The sequence below is a fragment of the Eptesicus fuscus genome, chromosome 13 (assembly GCF_027574615.1).
Source record: "Eptesicus fuscus isolate TK198812 chromosome 13, DD_ASM_mEF_20220401, whole genome shotgun sequence".
Classification (NCBI taxonomy): Eukaryota; Metazoa; Chordata; class Mammalia; order Chiroptera; family Vespertilionidae; genus Eptesicus; species Eptesicus fuscus.
In genome coordinates, this window is record NC_072485.1 from 13,145,725 (window position 1) to 13,170,743 (window position 25,019).

At 40.1% G+C, this 25,019-nt stretch overlaps 2 protein-coding genes across 4 annotated transcripts in view; one reads left to right on the plus strand and one right to left on the minus strand.

The window, feature by feature from the left end:
• Window positions 1-2,174, plus strand: part of ATM (ATM serine/threonine kinase) — a 146,289-nt gene extending 144,115 nt beyond the window's left edge. The window contains exon 63 of the mRNA XM_054724708.1: window positions 95-2,174. Coding sequence (XP_054580683.1) covers window positions 95-278 — 184 coding nt within the window. The 3' untranslated portion in view covers window positions 279-2,174. The remainder of the gene's footprint in view (window positions 1-94) is intronic.
• A 1,539-nt stretch (window positions 2,175-3,713) lies between these two features.
• C13H11orf65 (chromosome 13 C11orf65 homolog) overlaps window positions 3,714-25,019 on the minus strand; it is a 65,299-nt gene continuing 43,993 nt past the window's right edge. For all 3 annotated transcript variants that reach the window (XM_028131981.2, XM_008156091.3, XM_054725142.1), the window contains 3 exons: window positions 20,005-20,175; window positions 13,192-13,247; window positions 3,714-4,097 (listed from right to left, as the gene is read on the minus strand). In XM_028131981.2, the coding sequence (XP_027987782.1) occupies window positions 3,949-4,097; window positions 13,192-13,247; window positions 20,005-20,175 (376 nt within the window). In that variant the 3' untranslated portion in view covers window positions 3,714-3,948. The remainder of the gene's footprint in view (window positions 4,098-13,191; window positions 13,248-20,004; window positions 20,176-25,019) is intronic.

Genomic DNA, 25,019 nt, shown 5'->3' on the forward strand with positions numbered 1-25,019 from the left:
ATTTTAGGAAGGACCGATAGTTGTTCAGATCTTCCTGTTCCCAGGGCCTTGGAACTGTTCCACCTCATTAACACCTTTGTGTTTTTGTCATTAGTGAAATTGACCAGAGTTTCAACAAAGTAGCTGAGCGCGTCTTGATGAGACTACAAGAGAAACTAAAAGGAGTGGAGGAAGGAACTGTGCTCAGTGTGGGTGGACAAGTGAATTTGCTCATACAACAGGCCATGGACCCCAAAAACCTCAGCCGCCTTTTCCCAGGATGGAAAGCTTGGGTGTGATATTTGGCATATGAAATACCCTTGAATTCAACCTTCAGAGATTATATGTTGGCCTTTATTTTTGACCCACCTACGTACTTTGAATATACGGTATTAATATTAGCTAAGCAAACTACTTACTGTGTTTTTTAAAAGTGTTTCATACTCGCCTCAATCACCTAAAGATGCTTTGATGGTCTCAAGGAACATCTCTACTTGCACACTTTAGAAATAATTATCATTCATGCTCTACTTCTAGGCTAAACATTTATTTTTTTCTCCTCAAGTACATCCTTGTATCGTTTTCGGTAGAGTCACTGACTTACTTATGCTTTAGCCGAAAATGGAAGCAGAGGAATGCCGGAATATCACTGACAGTTTCTCCTGCCGTATATATTAGAACCACTGGTTTTAATTAACATTTGTTTCCCAGATATTACATAGGAATGAAAATTATTTGATATTAATATATGAAAGGAAGAAAAAAATTCAGAATTGTAACTATCTATATATCAGGGTAAAAACAACCTTAAAATAAGAAACCATGTTGGCAACAGTAGCATTTAATAGGTTTGGGTTTTTAGTAGCAAGATCACCCAGTGTTACTGAATAAAAAAAGTTGTATGGAGAAAAAATTTCAAGGACACATCTAGTATGATTACTATTATTTTAAAAAAATGTATATTGAACCTACTCATTCTGTTCTCTTTACCTTTTAAGCCCGTCTGTGTTTTTCATTACTTCATCTTTCTGTGATGCCTTCATATCTGTCTTCTAGTTCATGAATTGTCTTGTCAGCTATCTGTATAATCTCCTTTTAAAACTATTCTTTAGGTTTCTTCTTTCAAAACTTGCTTTTAATTTCTAGCTGTGTATCATTCTTCAGATCTGCCTGTTGCTTCATGATGTCCTTTTTAAAAAACTTTTCAGTTCCTTTTATGTCACTAATCACTTTAATTACACATCCCTATTTTATAGGCTAATAGCTCTATTAAGTCAAGTTCCTGTTGTTTGTGTGTGTTGAGCCTTATATTTGTAGACTGTTTACCCATGTATTTTGTAAGTTTGAAAAGTGAGCTTATTTTCAGCAAGGCTTTCTCGGTGGGGATCTTGAGTGACCTGCGTTAAGAATAATTCCTTCGAGATAAGTTTTGTGTCTTATGTCTTAGTCCCAGGACTGTTACTGACAAAGAACCACTGTATGTTCATTTCTTGGCTTCGGAGTTTCCAGACCTCAGAGTGTAAATACTGAGGAGACTCCCAGGCCAAGCCGGACACTTCCTCAGTGTCTCCTGTGCTGGTGGGCAGAATGTTTCCTGCCTCCCCTTCCCCGGGGCTGTCATCCTCACGTGTCCCTCCTTTGTGGTGGGCTGCAGGGGAGATGTGTTTAACTCCTACCCGCTGCTTTTTGCAAGTCCAAGGTTTCATCATTTCCCTTATAGACAGATGTTAAAGCAGAAACCCATAGGTTAGTGGGGTTGGCAGTGGAAACCATGTAGAGAAGCTACTAGAAAAGCTAATAATTATAGACTAAACAGTTTGTCCAGATCAAGGAGATCATAGCCAACCCACCATTCTTTGTGCTAGTCATACCACCCCAAAGTATCTCCCTAGTCAGTAGGTACATAAATCCATGGTTATTATAGTATACACTTAAAATATATACACTTAGAAATGCTAAAAATTTGAAATGGTCTAAAGCAAATAAATACAAAATGAAAAACTTTGAACTTGCTAAAGATTTAAGTAAGCTGGTCTTTAAAAATATAGAATATTAGTGTACTGGCTTGAAATATAAGAGATATAATGTCATTTCACATTTTAATTGCACCTTAATGAAATTATATATTTTATATAGATTTATTTTAGGACTATTGAATGTATTTCTTTACTGTTACCTGTTTTTGAATAAATAATTCTAAAACAAACAATGTGTGCTAAGACTCATTCATGTTCTACACATCTTCGAGTGTTCTGTGTGCAGGTGTGCTGGATCCTGGGGAAGCAGCAGTGAGCAAGGCAGGCACAGGCCACCCTCACAGAGCTCAGTCTGGGCCAGCCAGGTAGGCGCATCTCAGTCTAAACAGTCTGGGAGTACTTCTTAATTACGCCATGACGAAAGGCAAATGAATGTTCTTCAAATTGACACTTCTAAAGTCTAAAAGATGGGTACTAGAATATGACAAATATAAAGATCCTGGTATCTTAAATGTGAAGTTTGTATACCAGATGTTTCTTTTCTTTTTTTTTAATTGAATTTATTGGGGTGACATTGATTAATAAAACCAGGTGTACAGCTCTATTAACACATCATCTGCATAGTGAATTGTGCACTCACCACCCAAAATCAAGACTCAATCTGCCACCATTCACCTCCCCTCTCCCACCTTTCCCACCCCTCTTACCCTCTGGCAATCACCAGTCTGTGTCTACATTTTTTTCTTAATCCTGTCACATTTTTCACGCAGACCCCCAACCCTTCTTCCCTCTGACAGCTGTCAGTGTTCTCTGTGTCTGAGTCTGTTTCTATTTTGTTTGTTAGTTTATTTTGTTCATCAGATTCCACATAAAAGTGAAATCATATGGTACTGTCTTCCTCTAACTGGCTTATTTCACTTAGCATAATACTCTTTAGATCCATCCACGCTGTCATAAAAGGTAAGAGTGCCCCTTAAAAAAAAAAAAAATACATATATATATAATATATTATTATTATTATTTATTATTATTGATTTCAGAGAGGAAGGGTTGTTTGGTTTTATTTTTTGGTTAATCCTCATCCAAGGATATTTTTTGCATTGCTTTTTAGAGAGTGGAAGGGAGGGAAGGGGAGGGAGGGAGAGAGAGAGAGAGAAACATGGATGCGAGAGAGACACATTGATTGCCTCCTGCAGGCACCCCAACCCTCAGGGGATCCAACCAGCAACCTAGGTATGTGCCCTTGACTGGAAGCAAACCCGAGACCCTTTGGTGCTCAGGTCGACGCTCTAACCACTGAATGACATGGGCCAGGTCTAATTATTTTTTTATAGTCGGGGGTATAAGCCTCTGGTCTTTAGGATTGTAGACAGATTTTTAAAGATATGGTGTGATAAGTGTGATGGCGGGTAGCAGTAGAGGATGCTTAGACCTGGAGGGTGTGATGGATTCTTTCTTGACTCAACAGTCATCTCCAGTCCTCTACTCCTCCTACTGTGGAAGCCGAAAGACAAATTCTTGCTTTTCCAGCTTCTTCAGCTAAGGGAGTCCAGTGATCCCGTTTTGTTCAAGGATGTCTAAGGTGACTAGGGCTGGGGCTTCTAGTAAGCCTATTGCTTTCCTAATAAAAAGAGAATGTGCTATACTGTCTCCCCATTCCCCACTCTTTTTTTTAACGGGAAAAGAATTCTGCCTCACGTAATTGCTCAAGTAAAAGATGCTTCAAAAAGGAAGAAAAACAAGCTGAAGATTTTCGCACCTAAGTATATTTATTTGTGATGGTAAGAATATTATAGTTTTCAGAGTACCAAAAGTAATTTCTGTATTTTCTACCCAGTCCAATGTTTTATTTCTATTTACTCTTCCTTAATTGGGTAGGCTCTATGCCAAGAATATATGTCATTGTAGTCAGAATAACCTATCTCTTACTAGTAACTATAGCTAATGTAATCAGGGTGTGAAGGGCTATAGCTCAAAAAAGAAAAGAGTACATTTATGTTTCATAAGGGGAATTAGGTGTTAGTCTAGTCAAATTTGGTCCTTCAGAAGTATTTCCATCTGAAGTATTTTCTGATGTTCCCATGCCCTCTGATATTGCTGCATGGTCATATGTACTTTTCTGTTGTTGTTCAAACCTGGAACCTAGAGAGAGAGGAATGACAAATGTTTAGAAAGATGCCTGATGTGATAAGATATAGACTCATTCAATATACCAGGCTAAGGTCCATTCCACATTCCTTTCACGACTGTTAGAGCACCTATCTTTACTAGTATATCCTATTTAACTGAAGCCATAAATATCCCAAATTTTTTAATTCATCCTACTGTTCCCTACTATATTTCATTTTCTATCTCTACAAAAGGCTCTGAAGGACTTGGGTTTGAGTTTGATTTATTACTAATTAGCTGTGCAATTTGTGACAAGTTATTTAACCTAAGTCCCAGTGTCCTCATCTATAAAATGGGGCTAACAATAGCACATACCTAATCATTTTTGTGAGAATTAAGTGTAATGTGCATGTAAAGGACTTAGCATTCAGCGTGGCATTTAGTTAGTGCCCCATAATTCACTATTAGCTAACAGTTTTTTATTCACAAATGAACAGAAGCCTTTTCTCTCTCTAGAGCTGGTTTCCAAATATCAGGATAGATTACCTTGTTCTCTTGAAGAAGCGGCACACATTCTCTCCTCTTCCCCAGTGCCAACATCTCCAATGTCTCCCTTCTACTGACTTCAGCTATAACGCAAACCTCTACTACTTAATGTAAATTTCACTTGCTCTTGTGCTCCTTCCAATCATCATACTATATCTTTCCATCTTCCTGCCATTGGTACAGGCAGACCTCGTTTGGCGGCACTTCACTTTGTTATGCTTCACAGATACTGCTAGTTATTTATTTATTTATTTATTTATTTATTTATTGTTTAAAGTATTACATATTGTAGTACATATATCTCCTTTTTTTTCCCCATTGACCTTCCCCCAGCCTCCCCTACCCCATTGCATGCCCTCATCCCACTCCCCTCCCCCCAGTGTCTGTGTCCATTGGTTGTGCTTATATGCATGCATACAAGTCCTTTGGTTGATCTCTTTCCCCCCTCCCTAACACTCCCCAGCCTTCCCGCTGTAATTTGACAGTCTGTTCGATGCTTTACTGCCTCTGTATCTATCTTTTTGTTCATCAGGTTATAATGATCTTTATTTACCATAAATGAGTGAGATCATGTGGTATTTTTCTTTCTCTGACTGGCTTATTTCACTTAACATAATGCTTTCCAGATCCATCCATGCTGCTACAAATGGTAAGAATTCCTTCTTTTTTATAGCAGAGTAGTATTCCATTGTGTAGATGTACCATAGTGTTCTAATCCACTCATCTGCTGATGGGCATTTAGGCTGTTTCCAAATCTTAGCTATGGTGAATTGTGCTGCTATGAACATAGGGCTGAATATATCCTTTCTGATTGGTGTTTCTAGTTTCTTGGGATATATTCCTAGAAGTGGGATTATTGTCATATGGGAGTTCCATTTTTAGTTTTTTGAGGAAACTCCATACTGTTCTCCACAGTGGCTGCACCAGTCTGCATTCCCACCAGCAGTGCATGAGGGTTCCTTTTCTCCGCATCCTCACCAGCACTTGTAGTTTGTTGATTTGTTGATGATAGCCATTCTGACAGTTGTGAGATGGTACCACATTGTCGTTTTGATTTGCATCTCTCGGATAATTAGTGACTTTGAGCAGGTTTTCATATGTCTCTTGGCCTTCTGTGTGTCCTCTTTCAAAAAGATTCTATTTAGGTCCGTTGCCCATTTTTTTTTTTATTGAATCATTTTTTTCTTTTTATTCAGTTGTATAAGTTTCCTGTAGATATTGGAGATTAAACCTTTATCAGTGATAACATTTGCAAATATGTTCTCCCATGCAGTAGGCTTTCTTGTTGTTTTGTTGATGGTTTCTTTGGCTATGCAGAAGCTTTTTATTTTGATGTAGTCCAATTTGTTTATTTTCTCTTTAGTTTCCATTGCCCTAGGAGCGGTATCAGTGAAGAAATTGCTTCGGCATATGTCTGAGATTTCTCTGCCTATGCATTCCTCTAGTATTTTATGGTTTCGTCCTTTATCCATTTTGAGTTTATTTTTGTTTATGGTGTAAGTTGGTGGTCTGGTTTCTTTTTTTTGCATGTATCTGTCCAATTTTCCCAACACCATTTATTGAAGAGACTGTCTTGACTCTATTGTATGTTCATGCCTGCTCTGTCAAATATTAATTGAGCATAGTGATTTGGGTCGATCTCTGGGTCCTCTATTCTATTCCATTGGTCTATATGTCTGTCCTTGTGCCAGTACCAGGCTGTTTTGAGAACAGTGGCTTTGTAATAAAGCTTGATATCTGGTATTGAGATCCCACCTACTTTGTTCTTCTTTCTCGGGATTGCTGTGGCTATTCGGAGTCTTTTTTTATTCCAGATGAATTTTTGGAGAGTTCTTTCTAGGTCTGTGAAATATGCCGTTGGTATTTTAATGGAGAGTGCATTGAATCTATAGATTGCTTTGGGTAGTATGGACATTTTAATGATGTTGATTCTACCAATCCATGAACATGGTATGTTCTTCCATCTGTTTACGTCTTCCTCTATCTCTTTTTTCAGTGTCCTGTAGTTTTCCACTTTTGGTCTTTTACCTCCTTAGTTAAGTTTATTCCTAGGTATCTTAACCTTTTGCACTTGGATGTCGAGTGTGACTTGACACGGTTAGCATCAGTAGCAGCTCTTTTTATACTCTTTGAATGTATCAATAATTTGAAATATAAAAAAATCCAAATAAATAAGTTTGTATGAAAAGAAACTCCAGTTTTTTTATTCTACTGCCGCGCTTTGTAAAATCTGGGGTATTTAAAAAATTAAATCCTGAGTAGAATAAAGGAATCGAGAAAAAAGCGAGTGCAAAGGGTTAATTTTTTTGGTGTGATGGTAAATGGGATTGCTTTTTTAGTCTCTCTTTCTGTAAGTTCATTATTGGTGTATAGAAATGCCATAGATATCTTGGCATTAATTTTGTATCCTGCTACATTGCCGAATTCATTTATTAAGTCTAGTAGTTTTTTGATGGAGTCTTTCGGGTTTTTTATGTATGATATCATGTCATCTGCAAATAAGGATAGCTCTACTTCTTTCCCAATTTGGATGCCTTCTATTTCTTCTTCTTGTCTAATTGCAATGGCTAATACTTCCAGTAGTATGTCGAACAGGAGTGGTGAGAATGGGCATCCCTGTCTTGTTCCTGTTCTTAGGGGAAATGGTTTTAGTTTTTGCCCATTGAGTATGATTTTGGCTGTGGGTTTATCATATATGGCTTTTATTATGTTGAGGTATGATCCTTCTATTCCCACCTTGCTGAGAGTTTTTATCAAGAAAGGGTGTTGGATTTTATCAAATGTTCTTTTCTGCATCAATTGATATTACTATGTGATTTTTATCTCTCAATTTGTTTATGTGATGTATCACGTTTATTGATTTGCGGATATTGTACCATCCTTGCATCCCTGGGATAAATCCTACTTGGTCATGGTGTATGATCTTTCTGATGTACTGCTGGATCCGATTTGCTAGAATTTTGCTGAGGATTTTGGCATCTATGTTCATGAGGGATATTGGCCTGTAATTCTCTTTCATTGTGTTTTCTTTATCTGGTTTTGGTGTTAGGGTGATGCTGGCTTCATAGAATAAGCTAATGTATTCCTTCCTCTTGAATTTTTTGGAAGAGTCTGAGGAGGATAGGTTTTAGTTCTTCCTTGAATGTTTGGTAAAACTCCCCTATGAAGCTGTCTGGCCCCGGGCTTTTGTTTGCTGGAAGCTTTTTGATGACTACTTCAATTTCTTCCATAGTTATTGGCCTATTGAGATGTTTAGAATCTTCCTGATTGAGTTTTGGAAGGTTGTATTTTTCTAGGAATATGTCCATTTCCTCCAGGTTGTCCAGTTTGTTGGAATGGAGATGTTCATAGTATTTTTTAACAATCCTTTGTATTTCTGTGGGGTCTGTTGTTATTTCTCCTCTTTCATTTCTAATTTTTGTTTATTTGGGTCTTCTCTCTTTGCTTCTTGGTGAGCCTGACCAGAGGTTCATCAATCTTGTTTATCCTTTCAAAGAACAAGCTCTTAGTTTTGTTGATCTTTTGTATTATTTTGTTGTTGTTGTTCTCTGTGTCGTTTATCTCTGCTCTGATCTTTATTATTTCCTTCCTTCTGCTTACACTGGGATTTTCTTGTTGCTCTCTTTCTAACTCTTTGAGTTGTAGGGTTAGGTAATTTATTACCATTGTTTCTTGTTTTTTGCAGTAGGCTTGTAAAGCTATGAATTTCCCTCTCAAGACTGCTTTCGCTGTGTCCCATAGATTTTGGATTGTTGTGTTTTCATTGTCGTTTGTTGCCATGATGTTTTTTATTTCTTCTTTGATCTCTCTGGTAACCCAGTCATTGTTTAATAGCATGCTATTTAGTCTTTATGTGTTTGATTTTTTGGATTGTTTTTATTGTAGTTGATTTCCAGCTTTATGCCATTGTGATCTGAGAAAATGCTTGATATGATTTCTATCTTCTTGAATTTTAAGAGACTTTGCCTATGACCCAATATATGGTCTATCTCATGTGCACTTGAGAAGAATGTATATTCTGTGGCTTTGGGGTGAAATGTTCTGAAGATGTCAATTAATTCCATCAGGTCTAGGGAGTCATTTAGGATTGATGTTTCTTTGCTGATTTATTGTTTAGAGGATTTGTCCAATGGTGATAGTGGGGTATTAAAGTCTCCTACTATAATTGTATTGCTGTCAATTTCTCCCTTGATATCCTCCAGGAGTTTTTTTTTATGTATTTGGGTGCTCCTGTATTGGGTGTGTATATGTTTACCAGAGTTATTTCTTCTTGTTGGATTGCTCCCTTTAGTATTATTATGAAGTGGCCTTCCTTATCTCTTTTTATGTCCTTCACTTTGCGATCTAATTTGTCAGATATAAGTATTGCTACCCTAGCTTTTTTTTCATTTCCATTCGCCTGAAAAACCTTTTTCCATCCCTTCACCCTCAGTCTGTGTGGGTCTATTTTTCTGAGGTGGGTTTCTTGTAGACAGCAGATATATGGGTCATGTTTTCTTATCCAATCCGTTATCCTATGTCTTTTGATTGGGGCATTTAATCCATTTACATTTAAAGTTATTATTGATAGGTACTTGTTTGTCACCATTTTTATTCTTTACCCCTGTGTTCCTTCTTCAAGTCCTATTTCTTTCTTTTCTTTTCTTTTTTTTTTACAGCAGACCCTTTAGCATTTCTTGCATTGCTGGTTTGGTGGTAATAAATTCCCTTAGTCCTTTTTTGTCTGTGGAGCTCCTGATTTCACCCTCAATTTTGATTGATAGCCTTGCTGGGTACAGTATTTTTGGATTCAGAACCTTCCTTTGCATGACTTTGTATATTTCATTCCATTCCCTTCTGGCCTGATGTGTTTCTGTTGAGAAATCAGTTGCTAGTCTGATATGGGATCCTTTGTAGGTAACTGTCTCTCTCTGGCCGCTTTTAAGATTCTTACTTTGTTGTTGGTGTTTGCCAATTTAATTATAATGTGCCTTGGGATTCATTTTGCTTGGGACTCTGTGAGCTTCTTGGATTTGTGTGGGGTTTTTATTCCCTATATCAGGGAAGTTTTCTGTCATTATTTCTTCAAACAGGTTTTCTATTCCTTGCTCAGTTTCCATTCCTTCTGGTACCCCTATTATGTGGATGTTGTTTTGTTTCATATTGTCCCAAAGTTCCCTTAGGCTTTCCTCCTGCTTTTTAATTTTTTTTCTAGAAGCTGCTCTACTTGGGTATTTTTTCCTACCTTGTCTTCTAGCTCACTGATGTGGTCCTCTGTTTCTTCTAGTCTACTGTTGATGCTTTCTATTGAGTTTTTTACAGCAGCGATGTCATTTTTCATTTCTTCTTGGTTCTTCTTCATTTCCTCTTGGTTCTTTCACATATTGTCAAATTTGTCTTCCATTCTTTTCATCCACCTTATGACCATTTCTCTGAATTCTTTCTCTGACAGGTTGTTTGCCTCCAATTCGTTTACTTCCTTTTCTGGTGATGCCTGCTTTTTCTTTCATATACGGGCTGTTTCTTTGTCTCCCCATGATCTCTCTTCTCCAGGTGTCTGGTTATGTAGTTCTCACTCTCCTTTCCATGAGGAAGTGTAGAGCTCCTCTGAATCTGCATGCTTGCGCCACTTGGGGACCAGTGTTCTTGGGTTTGCAGCTGTTCAGTGGGTGCCATAGTTGTAGATTCCCCGGGCTTTTCAGGCTTCCAATAACATCCACTCTCCCCTTCAAGATAGTGTGGTCTCCCCCTATTTTGTCCTTTAAAATATGTATTATTTTTTCCTCATAAAGTAAATAACTGAAGGACTAGATAATGCAAGACATAGTGATAGGTCTGACACTCAAAGATAAATATTCTATCTCAAAGTCTAGTTGCCTGTCCCCCTCATCCCACTACAGATATATCAAGTTGCTTCATTTTGGAGTGGGGGAGACCTTCTAATCAAGACTGGAAATCCAGGAGCTTTCAGTGAGGAGACGCAGAGCTCCTCTGAATCTGAGTGCTCTCATCACTTGGGGACTGGTGTTCCAGGGTTCGCTGCTGTTCACTGGGTGCCGGGGTTGTAGATACTGCTTTTTTTTTTTTTTTTAACAAATGGAAGGCAAGACCCTCCACCAGCAAAAAGATTATGATTCACTTTATTGCACTACTTGCATTATTGAGGTGGTCTGGAACTGATCCCACCATATTTCCAAGGTATGCCTGTAATATCTCTTTTTTAAATATATTTTGGAGGGAGGGAGATAGAAATATCAATGATGAGAAAGAATCATTGATTGGCTGCCTCCTACACACCTCCTACTGGGGATCGAGCCAGCAACCCGGGCATGTGCCCTTGACTGGAATCGAACCCGGGACCCTTCAGTCCACAGGCCAATGTTCTATCCACTGAACCAAACCAGCTAGGGCTGTAATCTCTTTTAACTCAGTATTTTATATTCTACTAGAGGCCCGATGCACAAAATTCATGCATGGGGTGGTCCCCTCAGCCCAGCCTGCACCCTCTCCAATCCGGGACCCCTTGGGGGATGTTCGACTGCCGTTTTAGGCCTGATCCCCAGCAGTTGAACATCCCTCTCACAATCCTGGACCACTGGCTCCTAATTGCTCACCTGCCTGCCAGCCTGGTCACCTCTAACTGCCCCCCACTGCCGGCCAGGTCACCCCCAACTGCCCCCTCTGCTGGCCTGGTTGCCCCCAACTGCCCCCCCCCCCTGCCCCCCCCCTGGCCTGGTTGCCCCATGCAGCCTGCTTGTTCAGTCGTTTGGTCCGTCCCTCATTAACCCCCCTGCTGGCCTGGTCATAGGCAGCTATCTTGTGAGGCCATGATGGCCAATTTGCATGTTACCTCTTTATTATATAGGATGCTCCCATTTTTGTACTTGTCATTCCTTTATGTTCTTTGATCTGTCATTGAAAACTTACTGTGTGCTACACATACTAGGGATTCAGTAGCAAACAGGACAACTCCCTGACCTTAAGTGAAGATAGTTCCCTCAAACTGTTCTGTAGAAGACCATCAACTCCATTAAACCCCCAAAGTGGAAACCACAGAGTATTTGAGGAACAGGCAAGAGGCCAATGATAGTGGGGTTGTGAGTGAGGGGGAGAGTGGGACATGATAAGAGTGGAAAGCTAAGCCAGAGCCAGAGCTATCCTAAAGTCGGGACTTGGTTCCAAGTGCAGCGAAAGCTATGAGAGGCAGCAGGGGTAGCCCTGGTTAAGAACATGGGTTCTGGAGCTGGCAGCCCTCACAGGTTCTTACTGTGAGACCTTGAGCAAGTAACCCATCTCTTTGCTTGCTCATCTGTAAAATTCAGATAATAGAACTCATTGGATTGAAGATCAAATGAGTTAATATTATAAAACACTTTAAGATAGCACTCCCACATGGTAATTGCTAAAGAAGAGTTCCTGTGTTCTAGTTGGGTTGGTTTACATTGTGAAAGATCACTGTCTGGTGTGTGGGGAATGGATTGGCGGGGGGTGAGTGGGGGGAGGGGGTAATCGGTTTGGAGGCTGTCACACAAGCCTGCAGAGGGATGAAAGCAACCTGGACTGTGGTGTGGTGGTAGCAATGAGCTGGACACGTGTGGATAGGTTAAGGCTAATTATACAGTATGAATCATGTACCAGGCACTAGTCTAAGCTCTTCACACATTTTTCCTTAGTACTTCACTGCTACCTATAAGCCTTGTACTATTGTTAATTTAATTTTACAGAAAAGGAAACTGAACTAGTAACTTGCCCAAGATCACACAGCCAGTAAGCAGTAGAGCCAAAAATCAACACCAGGCAGTCTGAACCAACTCTCCACAATTGTAACTTCTCCGCTTTACCGCCTCCCACAGATGACAGCAGGAGAGAACTCATATGCTCAGTCAATACAATAACCATGATTAGACTTGGCTATGTTAGATTGTTGATATTTCTGGGTTATGATGCTGTGCTTCTTCAACATGCTATCACTTTCAGCTGCTCTGTGTTGTGGACCACTGAGGGACAATAGTGGCATAGAACCTAAACATTACTTCTTATATTTTGAGGCATTTATTTAGCCAAGTGAAGTTTGCTCATTAAAACTTATTATTGAAACCATGAAGTATGCAACTTTAAAAAAGGATTCATGAATAACTCAAGAAGACCAGTTGCTTTTGAATTCCTTATAATTGGTTTTCTAAAAATGTATTCTGTGCTTTTAGATTTTTAATTTCCACAAATAAAAATACATTCATTTTCATAGAAACTCAGTATCATTTATAAAAAGAAATGTTATTTTTTGTGCTAATGATGCTATAAGAAGGAAAAGTAAAGGAGTTCTTTTCTGCTTAAAAATATACAGCTATTGGATTTTTCTAGCTACATTGAAAATGAAGTTTGGTTTCAAACTGGAAAAAAATTTAACCCTATATAAAATAAAAATTTTCCTTCTATTTCCAATTAACAGTCTTATTATAAGATAATGACTTGGCAAATTTATTTATGTCTACATACTGTGCAGGGTGTGGAAATGTTAGGTGCTAAGAAATGTGTACATGTGTGGAATGTATCATTTTTGTTCAGAAGAATTTCCCATAAAGTATTGCTAAAAATCACCTACTTTTGAAGTTAACTGAAGAGTCGCTTGTAGCAATTTCCTTCCAGTTGGCAACATACCTAAGCACATTATATAGACATTCATTAAATTAAATTGGTTTATTAGGAAGTAATCAATTGATTTATCAGTTCACGCTTAGGCTTCTCTACAATTCCACTTTCTTTGTGAAATTGTAATGACAACAAATTCACCGGTCTAAATGTTTCATCCTCATGATTTTCCCACCTCCAAGTAACTCTCATGCACCCAAGACAACCTCTAGGATGGAGAGTTGGAGGAGGTTTAAAAATGGTACCCACCATCTACCATGTTAGTGCCCTGGGTCCCCCTCAGCACACCTCTCCTCATCTTATCCTGTTCCATTCCTTTGAGATCATGTCTTCAGTTGAATGACTACTAAGATGTTAGTTAACTTCTAAATTAAAAGTATGGATAGAAAATTCTCTGGGAGGGAAAAAGAGGAAGCAACAAAAACAAAGATCTTTGTCCTTGGTTCTGGATTGCTAGACCTACTGTCTCTGACATGTTAACAGAAATTTAGTGCATGTGGTTTATGATGTTAGTAGAGCAACGTGCACTCTCTGCAGTGTGCTGTAAACATAAGAGGTCGCATTCACGTAGGGCACATGCAGCTGCCACCTCAGTTCCATAAACAGACTGAAATAGGGAAACCAGGGTAGCCTGAGAAGAGGTCAAATAGGGAAGGGCAAGGTCTGATGAGGGAACACTCCGAAAGGCAGGTTTCCTGCAACTGTTCCATTTCATTTTAGGCTCTGTGTCCCTTTTCTTCCAACTGCACCCCAGAAATCAGGTAAGAAACTGGTCCCAGGAGGTACTGAAAGTGAGCTGGCAGAGAATGTATGAGGAGGATTAGAATTGTCATGTAAAAAATGATTTTCCAAGTATTCATTTATTCCATGGAATTATTCTTATTAGCTTTGTGTTCTTGAAGTTTCTTGCTTTAGGAAGGTATATGTTATCCAAGAACATTTAAATATTATAAGTACTGTGTCTAAAGTCAGCTCCTTTTGTTACTCCTACCTCTTCTTGCTCCAAGAACTTTATTCTATGGCCTTAAATGGGATATTGCTGGGTCACTGTTACATAAAAAAATGCAAGAACCCCTTCCCAGGACCTCTGAGCAGACAGTTCAATCTGGATTGACCTTAAACTTAGGCAGACTTTCAGCGGTCGTTTAGGATCACTACGAAGAGCTGGGTGTCTATTATCCTGCTTCCTTGGATTTATATACTGAAATTTTTTTATTCCACCTTCAAGGACAGTCTTGGTTACAAACATATGCCCTATTTAACTAAGGCTGATCACTGGCCCAGATTTACCTGATATTAGGACAATTATTTAAAAAGAACTTCCCATAAGGAACATATGTAACTGATAAAAACAGTGATAAATAAAATCTAAGTTTTACAAATAGAAGCATCAGTCTGGTGATAGCATTACCATACTGCTCATATCATAGTGCTAATTTGTCTTTCTCACTAAGACATTTTTAAGATAGTAATTGTAGAATAATTACTATTCTACATGTGGAATCTATAATTACTATTCTACATGTGGAATATTAGCCACCATGCGGCATTGTGGGTGGCTCAGTGACGGTGATGTGGTGGTTTACATTCTAAGTGCCTGCAGCAACTCATCTCTAGATTCTGCAGAATTTGCAACAATACTCATCAGTGTCCAGTAAATATAAGAGTGAAGTTGGCTCTACGCATTCTTCCAAATTATAATAATACTAGAGGCCCAGTGCACGACATTCGTGCATGGGGGTGTGTGTCCCTCAGCCCAGCCTGCACCCTCTCCAATCTGGGATCCCTCTCACAATCCATGACTGCTGGCTCCCAACTGCTCACCTGCCTGCATTCCTAATTGCCCCTAACCACTTCTGCCTGCCAGACTGATCACCCCCTAACCACTCCCCTGCCAGCCTGATTGATGCCTAACTTCCCTCCTCTGCTGGCATGGTTACCCCTAACTGCCCTCCCCTGCTGGCTTGATTGCCCCTAACTGCCCTCCCTTGCAGGCCTGGTCCCTTCCAACTGCCCTCCCCTGCTGGCCTGATTGCTCACAACTGCCCTCCCTTGAAGGCCTGGTCCCTCCCAACTGCCCTCCTCTTTTGGACATCTTGTGGTGGCCATCTTGTGTCCACATGAGGGCAGCCATCTTTGACCACATGGGGGCAGCCATCTTGTGTGTTGGAGTGATGGTAAATTTGCATATTACTCTTTTATTAGATAGGATAGAGGACTGGTACACGGGTGGGGGCCAGCTGGTTTGCCCTGAAGGGTGTCCTGGATCGGGGTGGGGGTTCCCTTGGGGCATGGGGCAGCCTGGATGAGGTGCCTGTGGTGGTTTGCAGGCTGGCCATGCCCTCCGGCAACCCAAGTGGAGGCCCTGGTATCTGGGATTTATTTATCTTCTATAATTGAAACTTTGTAGCCTTGAGTGGAGGCCAAGGCAGGCCAGGGTGTGCGGAAAGCTTGGCTTCCTCCATGTCCAGGGAAACCCAAACCTCTGTAGCCACAGCCATCTTAGTTGGGTTAATTTGCATACTTGCTCCTGATTGGCTGGTGGGCGTGGCTTATGGGTGTTGCAGAGTGGTGGTTAATTTGCATATTGCTCTTTTATTAGATAGAATTATGCTCAGTTGATATTGTTGCAATACGTATCTGAAGATGCACATGGCCATCCGTTCTGACAAGGGCCTACCACAAAAGTCGCTGGGGAAAAACCTGGTTTGTATCACTCAATATCAGTGTTTAACACATTTATGTCATTCTAATGGCCTGACTATTGAAAACTGTCCACAGATTTTGAAGGATACTCTCCAAGGAATTAGTGGCTACCAATTCTCCTGAAGGAAAATGTCAGACTCTGGAATTCTCATCAAACAAGGTGAGTTAGGAACATCTAGATGACTGCAAAGATCTAACAGGAAAGTAGACTGTGGAGACCATAAATGCACTGGGAAGAAGGTGCTGGTTTATACCTAATGTCTGCAGTCGGCAGGGGGAAGATCTCTGCACAGTTTGGTGTTCGCCTCATAGTCAGCAGTGTAGAATTAGTAAGGCTACTGAAATAATCCCAAATTATCACACTGGATTCTATTTGAAATATTTGTTGTTCAGGGCTCAGTAGAAAAACTTGCTTTCTAAGAATTCAAAGTTGGTTCCAAATTATGATTGTGCCTAAGTGAGAGAATAAACTGCTAGAAATTGTAAATAATTTGGAGCATGAAGTATCTGCATTAAAAAGAAAGAAGTTTTCTGTTAGCCTTACCATGTCAAAGCTAGTTGTATTCATCTCATCCAACATAGAGTATATGATACAAAAAACCACTTCAAGTCTTACTGCTTTAATGTTTCTGTCCTTTCTTCCACAAAGAGACCATTAGAAATGTAATCTCCTACCAGAGACGGGTATGGCAGGTGGCTGAGTGGCCTGTTTATTTCTTCCCTTCACACTCAACGGCATTATTCTCATTGTATTCTAATAGTGATGGAATATAGGATATTAGGTATATATTTTGGGGCAATCTTTCATTAAAGCTTTCTGGTCTTTACTTGAATTAGCCAACAATATAAGGGAAAGGCTAATCAGGATTTCAAAAGCTTACCTGAGAAAATTCTCTATCCTGCCCTCAGAAACTCATTAATAATGATCCTCAGCTGCAACTCTTCCCCCCCTCCCCAAACCCCATCTTCTACCCAGCAACTTTTACCCTTAGGGGGGAAAAGTACAAGTATAGCATTACATAAAGTATGTGATTATCTAACCACTATGCTGTACACCTGAAACTAATACAAAATAATATTAAATGTATATACTTTGATTTTTTAAAAAGTTTATAAAGGTCTGGCCTGCATGGCTTGGTGATTGAGCATCGACCTGTGAGCCAGGAGGTCATGGTTTGATTCCCGGTCAGGGCAAATGCCCGGGTTGCTAGCTAGATCCACAGTGCGGGCAATGTGGAAAGCAGCCGATTGGTAATTCTCTCTCATCATTGATGTTTCTATCTCTCTCTCCCTCTCCCTTCCTCTCTGAAATCAATAAAAAATATATTTCAAAAAGTTTTAAAAGTACAGCATTACAGTTCCTTTCTTTTGATGTCATTTCTTGCATCATTATTATCGTCTGTGTTAATTCAGTGTCCCAAAAATCACAGATGTGCTGTTGGTAGGGAATCCCAATATTATGGTTTGGACAAAATATTGAATCATAACAATCTCTTTTTACTATTATTATATCTTAGAGCATCTATCTACTATGAATAGTTCTTCATTTCTTATCTTTCCCTTTTTATTTTCTAATATATCCTTCCTATATTCTTTCTTATTATTGTTTTCCTATTTTCTTATTCTTTCTTTTACTTCTTCTGTCATCTTTCCTTTTTTCATTATTCTCTTCTCTGATTCTTCTTCAATTCTCTTCTTCCTGTTTCTTATATGACATGTTGATTTTTTCTATCCCATTTTCTTATCTCTTTTCCTTTTTCTTATGTTTATACACAGCATCTTCATTTTAATTTTTCTGCCTTTCATCCATGCAATATTCACATTCATTATTGTAGCTAAGTAAATATTCAATATATTTAAATCTTTTTGAGATATAATTCACATGCCATAAAACTCACCCATTTAAAGTGTATAACCCAGTGGCTTTTAGTGTACTCAGTCAATTTCAGAACATTTTCATTTTTCCAAAAAGAAAATGTACCTCTTAGCTATCACCTCCCAATCCCCATAAGTCTCCCAGCCCTAGGCAACCACTAATCTACTTTCTGTCTCTATGGATTTGCCTATTTTGCACATTTCCTATAGATAGAATCATATAATACATGGTCCTTTATGATTGGATTCTTTCACTTATCAGGTTCATCAATATTGTGGCATGTATCAGCATTTCTTTTTATTGTAGAACTAGAGGCCCGGTGCATGAAATTCATGCATGGGGGGGTAGTGTCCCTCAGCCCAGCCTGCACCCCCTCCAATCTGGGACCCCTCGAGGGATGTCTGGCTGCCCTTTTAGGCCCGATCCCGGTAGGATCTGGCCTAAACAGGCAGTCGGACATCCCTCTCACAATCCAGGACTGCTGGCTCCCAACTGCTCACCTGCCTGCCTTCCTGATTGCCCCTAACCGCTTCTGCCTGCCAGCCTGATCACCCCCTAACCACTCCCTTGCCAGCCTGATTGATGCCTAACTGCTCCCCTACCAGCCTGTTTGCCCCTAACTGCCCTCCCCTGCAGGTCTGGTCACCCCTAACTGCCCTCGCCTGCAGGCCTGGTTCCCCCCCAACTGCTCTTCCCTGCAGGCCTGGGTCCCCCCCAACTGCCCTCCCCTGCTGGCCTAATCACCCACAACTGCCCTCCCTTGCAGGCCTGGTGCCTCCCAACTGCCCTCCTCTGCTGGCCATCTTGTGGTGGCCATCTTGTGTCCACATGGGGGCAGCCATCTTTGACTACATGGGGGCAGCCATCTTGTGTGTTGGAGTGATGGTCAATTTGCATATTACTCTTTTATTAGATAGGATAGAAGCCTGGTGCATGGGTGGGGGCCAGCTGGTTTGCCCTGAAGGGTGTCCCAGATCAGGGTGGTGGTTCCCTTGGGGCATGGGGCGGCCTAGGCGAGGGGCCTGTGGTGGTTTTCAGGCTGGCCACGACCCCCGGCGACCCAAGCGGAGGCCCTGGTATCTGGGATTTATTTATCTTCTATAATTGAAACTTTGTAGCCTTGAGTGGAGGCCTGGGCCTGCCAGGGTGTGCGGAAAGCTTGGCTTCCTCCATTGCCGAAGAAACCCAAGCCTCCTGTTCACTCAGTGGCTGCAGCCATCTAGGTTGGGTTAATTTGCATAGTTGCTCCTGATTGGCTAGTGGGTGTGGCTTGTAGGTGTAGCGGAGTGATGGTTAATTTGCATATTACTCTTTTATTAGATAGGATAATATTCCATTGTATGGATATGCCACATTTTATTTACCCATTCACCAGTTGATGAATATTTGCATTGTTTCTACTTTTTGGTTATATCATAAATAATGCTGCTATAAACATTTATATAAAAGTTTTGAGTGGACATGTGTTTTTATTTCTCTTGTGCATATATACTGAGGACTGCAATTGCTCAATTATATGACAAGTTCAAGTTTAACTATGAGAAACTGCCAGATTATTTTCCAATAAGGCTGCACCATTATACATTTCCACTGGCAGTATATAAGGGTTCTAATTTCTCCACCTCCTTGACAACGTGTTACTATCTATCTTTTTTATTACAGCTATCTTAGTGGGTCTGCAGTAGGATCTTATTGTGGTTTTAACTTGAAGTTCCCTGATAATTATATTAAATATTTTTAAATTTCCATCACACACCAAAAAATTCCTAAAAATTTAGTTTTCCAAGGGCCATAGTATGTCACTGAAAAAGAATAACTTTTTAATGTTTCACATGGGAAGATCAGGGACTATACATTAAGGAAATTCTTCATATTATTAATTGCATGTTCTTAGCCTTGTTTCTAAATCCCAAAGTAAGAAATAAAGCAGATTTAGACTAAGGCCTAAGAATAAAGTCTGACAATAAAGAACACTTGTCTAGTTTTCTTTTTTTCTATTTTTAGATCATCCCTTTTATATCTTTCTCCCTTATTTCTTCTTTCTTTCTAGACAAGCAATACATACTTATTGGGGGGGGGGAGATTATGTTTGTGATCCCCTAGATTCAACTTGGGAGTGGAAAATATTAGAAATAAAAATATGATGCCTGCCCTTGTTCCCCCAAAATAGCAACATGTATTTACTCATCGAAGTTCAGTGTATTTGTCCAATTCAGCACTTCATCCACTTCCCATTCCATCACAGAATCTATTCCACCATCTTCAATAGATTGCATTAGCCCCTTTGATGCTCTGTTAATTAAGCCTAGAGTTTTTAGATTTGTTGACTTAGCCTCCAGGTGTCCTGAATGGTACCTAAATAGAGGGAAGGAAGAGAGACAAAAACCCTTTGGAATAGGTGATTACTAGTAGATGCATTTAGTATATATTGTTGTAATACTATTTAAATATAAGCCATCTTTTTATCCTAATTAACTCAAATACCTCTAAACCAAGTTCTATGTGATGGAATCTTTTGGAAAAAACAAAGCAGCATAAGCAACTACACTAACCAGGAAAGCTTCATTTCAAAATTACCTCTTAGTAAGTTGGATTTTTATGATATTAAAAAAAACACACCAAGTTATTACATCACTCAATCATAGTATTATAGAATCAAAGGATCCTGGAGCCTAAATAATTGGCCAACTTGTTTATAGATAAGGAAATCCTGGAAGAGTTTAATAACTTTTAGGAGGTCACGTTGCTAATGTTAATAGGAAGAGGGAAGGAAAGAGAAAGAGAGGAATAAATGGAAGAGAGTTATCGACATCTTTTTTTGTGTCAGGTACTTCTCATACATCATCTTGTTTCATTCTCTTTAAAAAGACAGCCATTTGTGACAGCTATTTTTATTCCCATTTTACCCATGAGAAAATTGAGACTTAGAGAAATTAAGAAATTGTTCAAGATTATATATGCAATAAATATATATATCAGAGCCAGTATTTGAATCTGATTTTAAGCCCATACTTCTAAAGTACTGTTCTCTTGAAAAAACAAAAACAGAAGATGGCAGCATAGGTAAATGCCTTTACTCACCACCTCCCACAACCACATCAAAATTATAACTAAAATACAGAACCACCATCTTCCAGAACTGCTGGAAAACTGACTGAATAGAAGTCCTGCAACTAGAAAAGTGAAGAAGAAAGCACACTGAGACTGGTAGGAGGTGCAGAGGCACAGAACAGGCTGGTCTGTCACCAACATGTGCCACTCTTTTAAAAGGGAAGGAGATTGTCTCTGTGGAGGCTGCCTGGAGGAGCAAGGGGTCCCAGGTCCACATCAGATCCCAGCCCAGGGTCCCAGAGCTGGAAAAAGAAGTCCCTACGGGCAGTAAGAATTACGTGCTGTAAGAATCAGTGTGGATTGGGACTCAGTGACACAGAGGCTACTGGAGACCCAGTGTTCCTCCTAAAAGGCCAGCACCACCAAGTGAACTTACAAGGTCTTGCTTCCTCTGAGCTCCAGCACCAGAGCGAGGCTCTGATGGATACAGACACATAAGAGGAGGAACTAGATTTTCTGGCATCGGGCAGGAACTCAGGGGTGCCTTTCTTCCAGATGGAGGTGCTCACAGGGATCATTGTTCCTATGCTGGGACCTCCCCAGTTGCAGGGCTGACTGGCAGCCATTTCTGTTTGCTCTGCACTGGTGATTCCCTGAGACCCCACCTCATCCAATTTACAATTCCACCCAACCTGTGTGCAGTGGCTTTTGCATGTGAATGGCCTGTTCTTGCTCAGGCTAAAATCTCTCAAGCAAGCTGCAACTGGGTCAGGAGCCTCAAACCTCTCAATAAAAGGTTAAGACCTGGCACCAGCACCAGCCTGCATTGCTTCATAGCTGGGCCTCATCTAGGCACTTCCAAACCCAATACAAAGAGGAGGAATCTGAATATATCTCTGTAGCTCCTGCTGGGTGGCCCCAGGCAGTGGCTGACTTTGCACCTCCCTGGGAACCCAAGAGCCAGTACACTCAGTGGTCAGCATCAGACAATATCAAATTATAACTCTACATATCCATAAGTGACACATTCAAGGGACAGACTCAGTGAGCACCAAAGCCCCACTGAAGCAAGTCCTGCTCCATAGGGGTGTCTCCTGCACAGCCACTCTCCCACTGTAGTCGCAGCTGGTCTTCATAGCCAATTGGCCTGGAGGTCAATTCTCCCAGTGACACCGATAACAGTCAAGTCTCAACTACAATAAGACTGTGCATACAGCCCACAAAAGGATGCACCTAGAGCTCACAGCTCAGGTGACTAGGGAAGCAGAGCCACTGGTCCCTGTAGAGCACCTATTACACAAGGCCACTCTACCAACTCAAGGAGACATAGCAGCTCTACCCAATACAAAGAAAAAACACAGGGAAGCAGCCAAAATGTGAACACAAAGAAACATGTCACAAATGGAAGAAATGGAAGAAAACAAACTACTGGATATAGAGTTCAAAACCACAGTTATAAAGTTACTCAAGAATCTTCTAGAAATCTCCAAAAAAAATGGAAAAGAACTAGTCAGAAATCAAGCATACACTGACTGAAATAAAGAATAATATACAGAGATTCAATGGTAGAATGGTGTACTCTGAGAATCAAATCAACGATTTGAAATGTGAGGAAGCAAAAACACACCCAACCAGAAGAGCAAAAAGAAAAAAATAATAAAAAATATTAAGACAGTGTAAGGAGCCTCTGATACAACTTCAAGCATACCAACATTCACATTATGGGGGTGCCAGAAGAAGAGAGAGAGCAGGATATTGAAAACCTATTTCAAGAAATAATGACAGAAAATTTACCCTACCTGTTAAAAGAAATAGACTTATAAGTCCAGCAAGCACAGAGAGTCCCAAACAAGAGGAACCTGAAGAGGACCACACCAAGACACATTATAATTAAAATGCCAAAGGCTAAAGACAAAGAGAGAATCTTAAAAGAAGCCAGAGAAAAGCAGTTAGTTACCTACAAGGGTATGTCCATATGACTATCAGCTTATTTTTCAACAGAAACTATGCAGGCCAGAATGGAGTGGCAAGAAATATTCAAGTGATGAATTGCAAGGACCTACAACCAAGATTACTCTACCCAGCAAAGCTATCATTTAGAATTAAGGTCAGATAAAGAGCTTCACAGACAAGAAAAAGCTAAAGGAGTTCATCACCACCAAATCAGTATTATATGAAATGTTGAAGGATATTCTTGAAGAAGAAGAAGAAGAAGATGAAGAAGAAGAAGAAGAAGAAGAAGAAGATCACAAATATGAACAACAAAATGGCAACAAATACATGCCTATCAAGAACTGAATCTAAATGTCAAAATAAACGAGTAAGAAATTTAATGATTAGAATAAACTGGTGAATAAAATAGAATCAGAGTTCTGAAAATGGAAATGGAACATACTGATGATTCTCAGAGGGAAGGGGGGGAAGGGGGCAGGAAGAGATTAAACAAAGATCCTGTATACATATATGCATGACCTATGGACACAGACAATAGGATGGCAAAGGCCTGGGGTAGGGTGGGAACTGGGTGGAGGGGGACAATGGGGGGGAAAAAGAAGGACATTGTAATAATCTCAACAATAAAGATTTTTTAAAAATAAATTACTGTTCTCTTATATTAGTCTGAGCACATAAATTAATGCATCCCACAAACATGAACTGAGTGAATAGACAGAAGTAAGTTGTCCTTACTAATATTACTAGAATATAACATGTTTATTGTTTTTCATTTTAAGATCTACATTGGAAGAGTAAATACCTATAAAATATTTACAACAACCACTGGAACATAGTAAATATTCAATAAAAGAAGACTTACACAATCCTGGATGGCAATAGATATGACAGTGAGAAGATATACCCCTGACCTCATAAAGTTATTTCTTTGTCAGACTTTAAATGGATAATGATCTATGAAAGTTAATGCATTTTATAGAAGCAGAAACATGTCTCTTGATTTAAATTGATTAGCAAGAGTAAAAATTTAAGAAAGTATGATTTCATCATTTTTTTAGAGTTCTTCATTTGCTTATTCATTTAATAGATAGTTATTGAGTATCTACCATTTGTAAAGCAATCTGTACAAAGGTGAAATTCCCTCATGGAACTTTCAATCTTCCAATTCCATGCTCTCTTCCCTGAATATAATAGGCACTTAGTAGACATTTACTAAATGAAAGACTAAGTAAATGATGGTACCAACTGGCCCATATTTATTAACTGATACTCATGCCACAACAAAAATGCATTTAGAAATCAGAAACTTCTGTAAGGCTGGGGGTGAATGCATTTTTTATGAGTCTCTCCATGTTTTAACTTCTCATATATCCAGACACTTAAGATTAAATTTAAAAACCAGGGTGATATCCTTTTTCCTTTTAATTATTAGTCTTCTTAATTGACTTTCTAGAGAGGAAGGGAGAAAGATGTGCCTCCCGCACATCCCCAACTAGGACCAAACCCACAAACCCAGGTATGGGTCCTGACTGGGAACTTTTCAGTGTAAGGGATGATGCCCCAACCAACGGAGCTACACTGGCCAGAGCATCCCTTTATTACTTTAAACTAGAGGCCCGGTGCATGAATTTGTGCATGGGTGGGGTCCCTAGGCCTGGCCGGCGATCAGGGCTGATCAGGGACAGGTCGATAGGGGCCTGCCAGCTCGGGGAAGGACAGAGTACCGGAGGTTGGCTGCTGGCCCCGAGGAGGGAGCTGGACCTTGGCCCCCCTGGGAAAGAGGTTGTGTCCACTGCCACCCACCCCTGCTTCTCCGTCCCACCCCAGAGCCAAAAGACCCTGGTGGGGTTGGGAGAGGAGGCGCTGGTCGCCGGACTAGGCGCAGAAGGAACGGCTGCCAGCTGCTGCCACTGCCGGCTGGCTATGGGAGGTTGACTGTGGGAGCACACTTACCACCAGGGGCAGCTCCTGTGTTGGGCATCTGCCCCCTTGTTGTCAGTGCGTGTCATAGTGACTGGTCAACCGGTCATTCCAGTCGTTCTGGTCATTCAATAGTAACAGTCGCTTAGGCTTTATATATATAGATGACACCTTTTATCTCTGGAAATGTATTTTGCTTTGAAATGTACTTTGTCAAATATTAATATAGTCACTCCAGCTTTCTTTTGATTACTGTTAGCATGATCCTTTTTCAT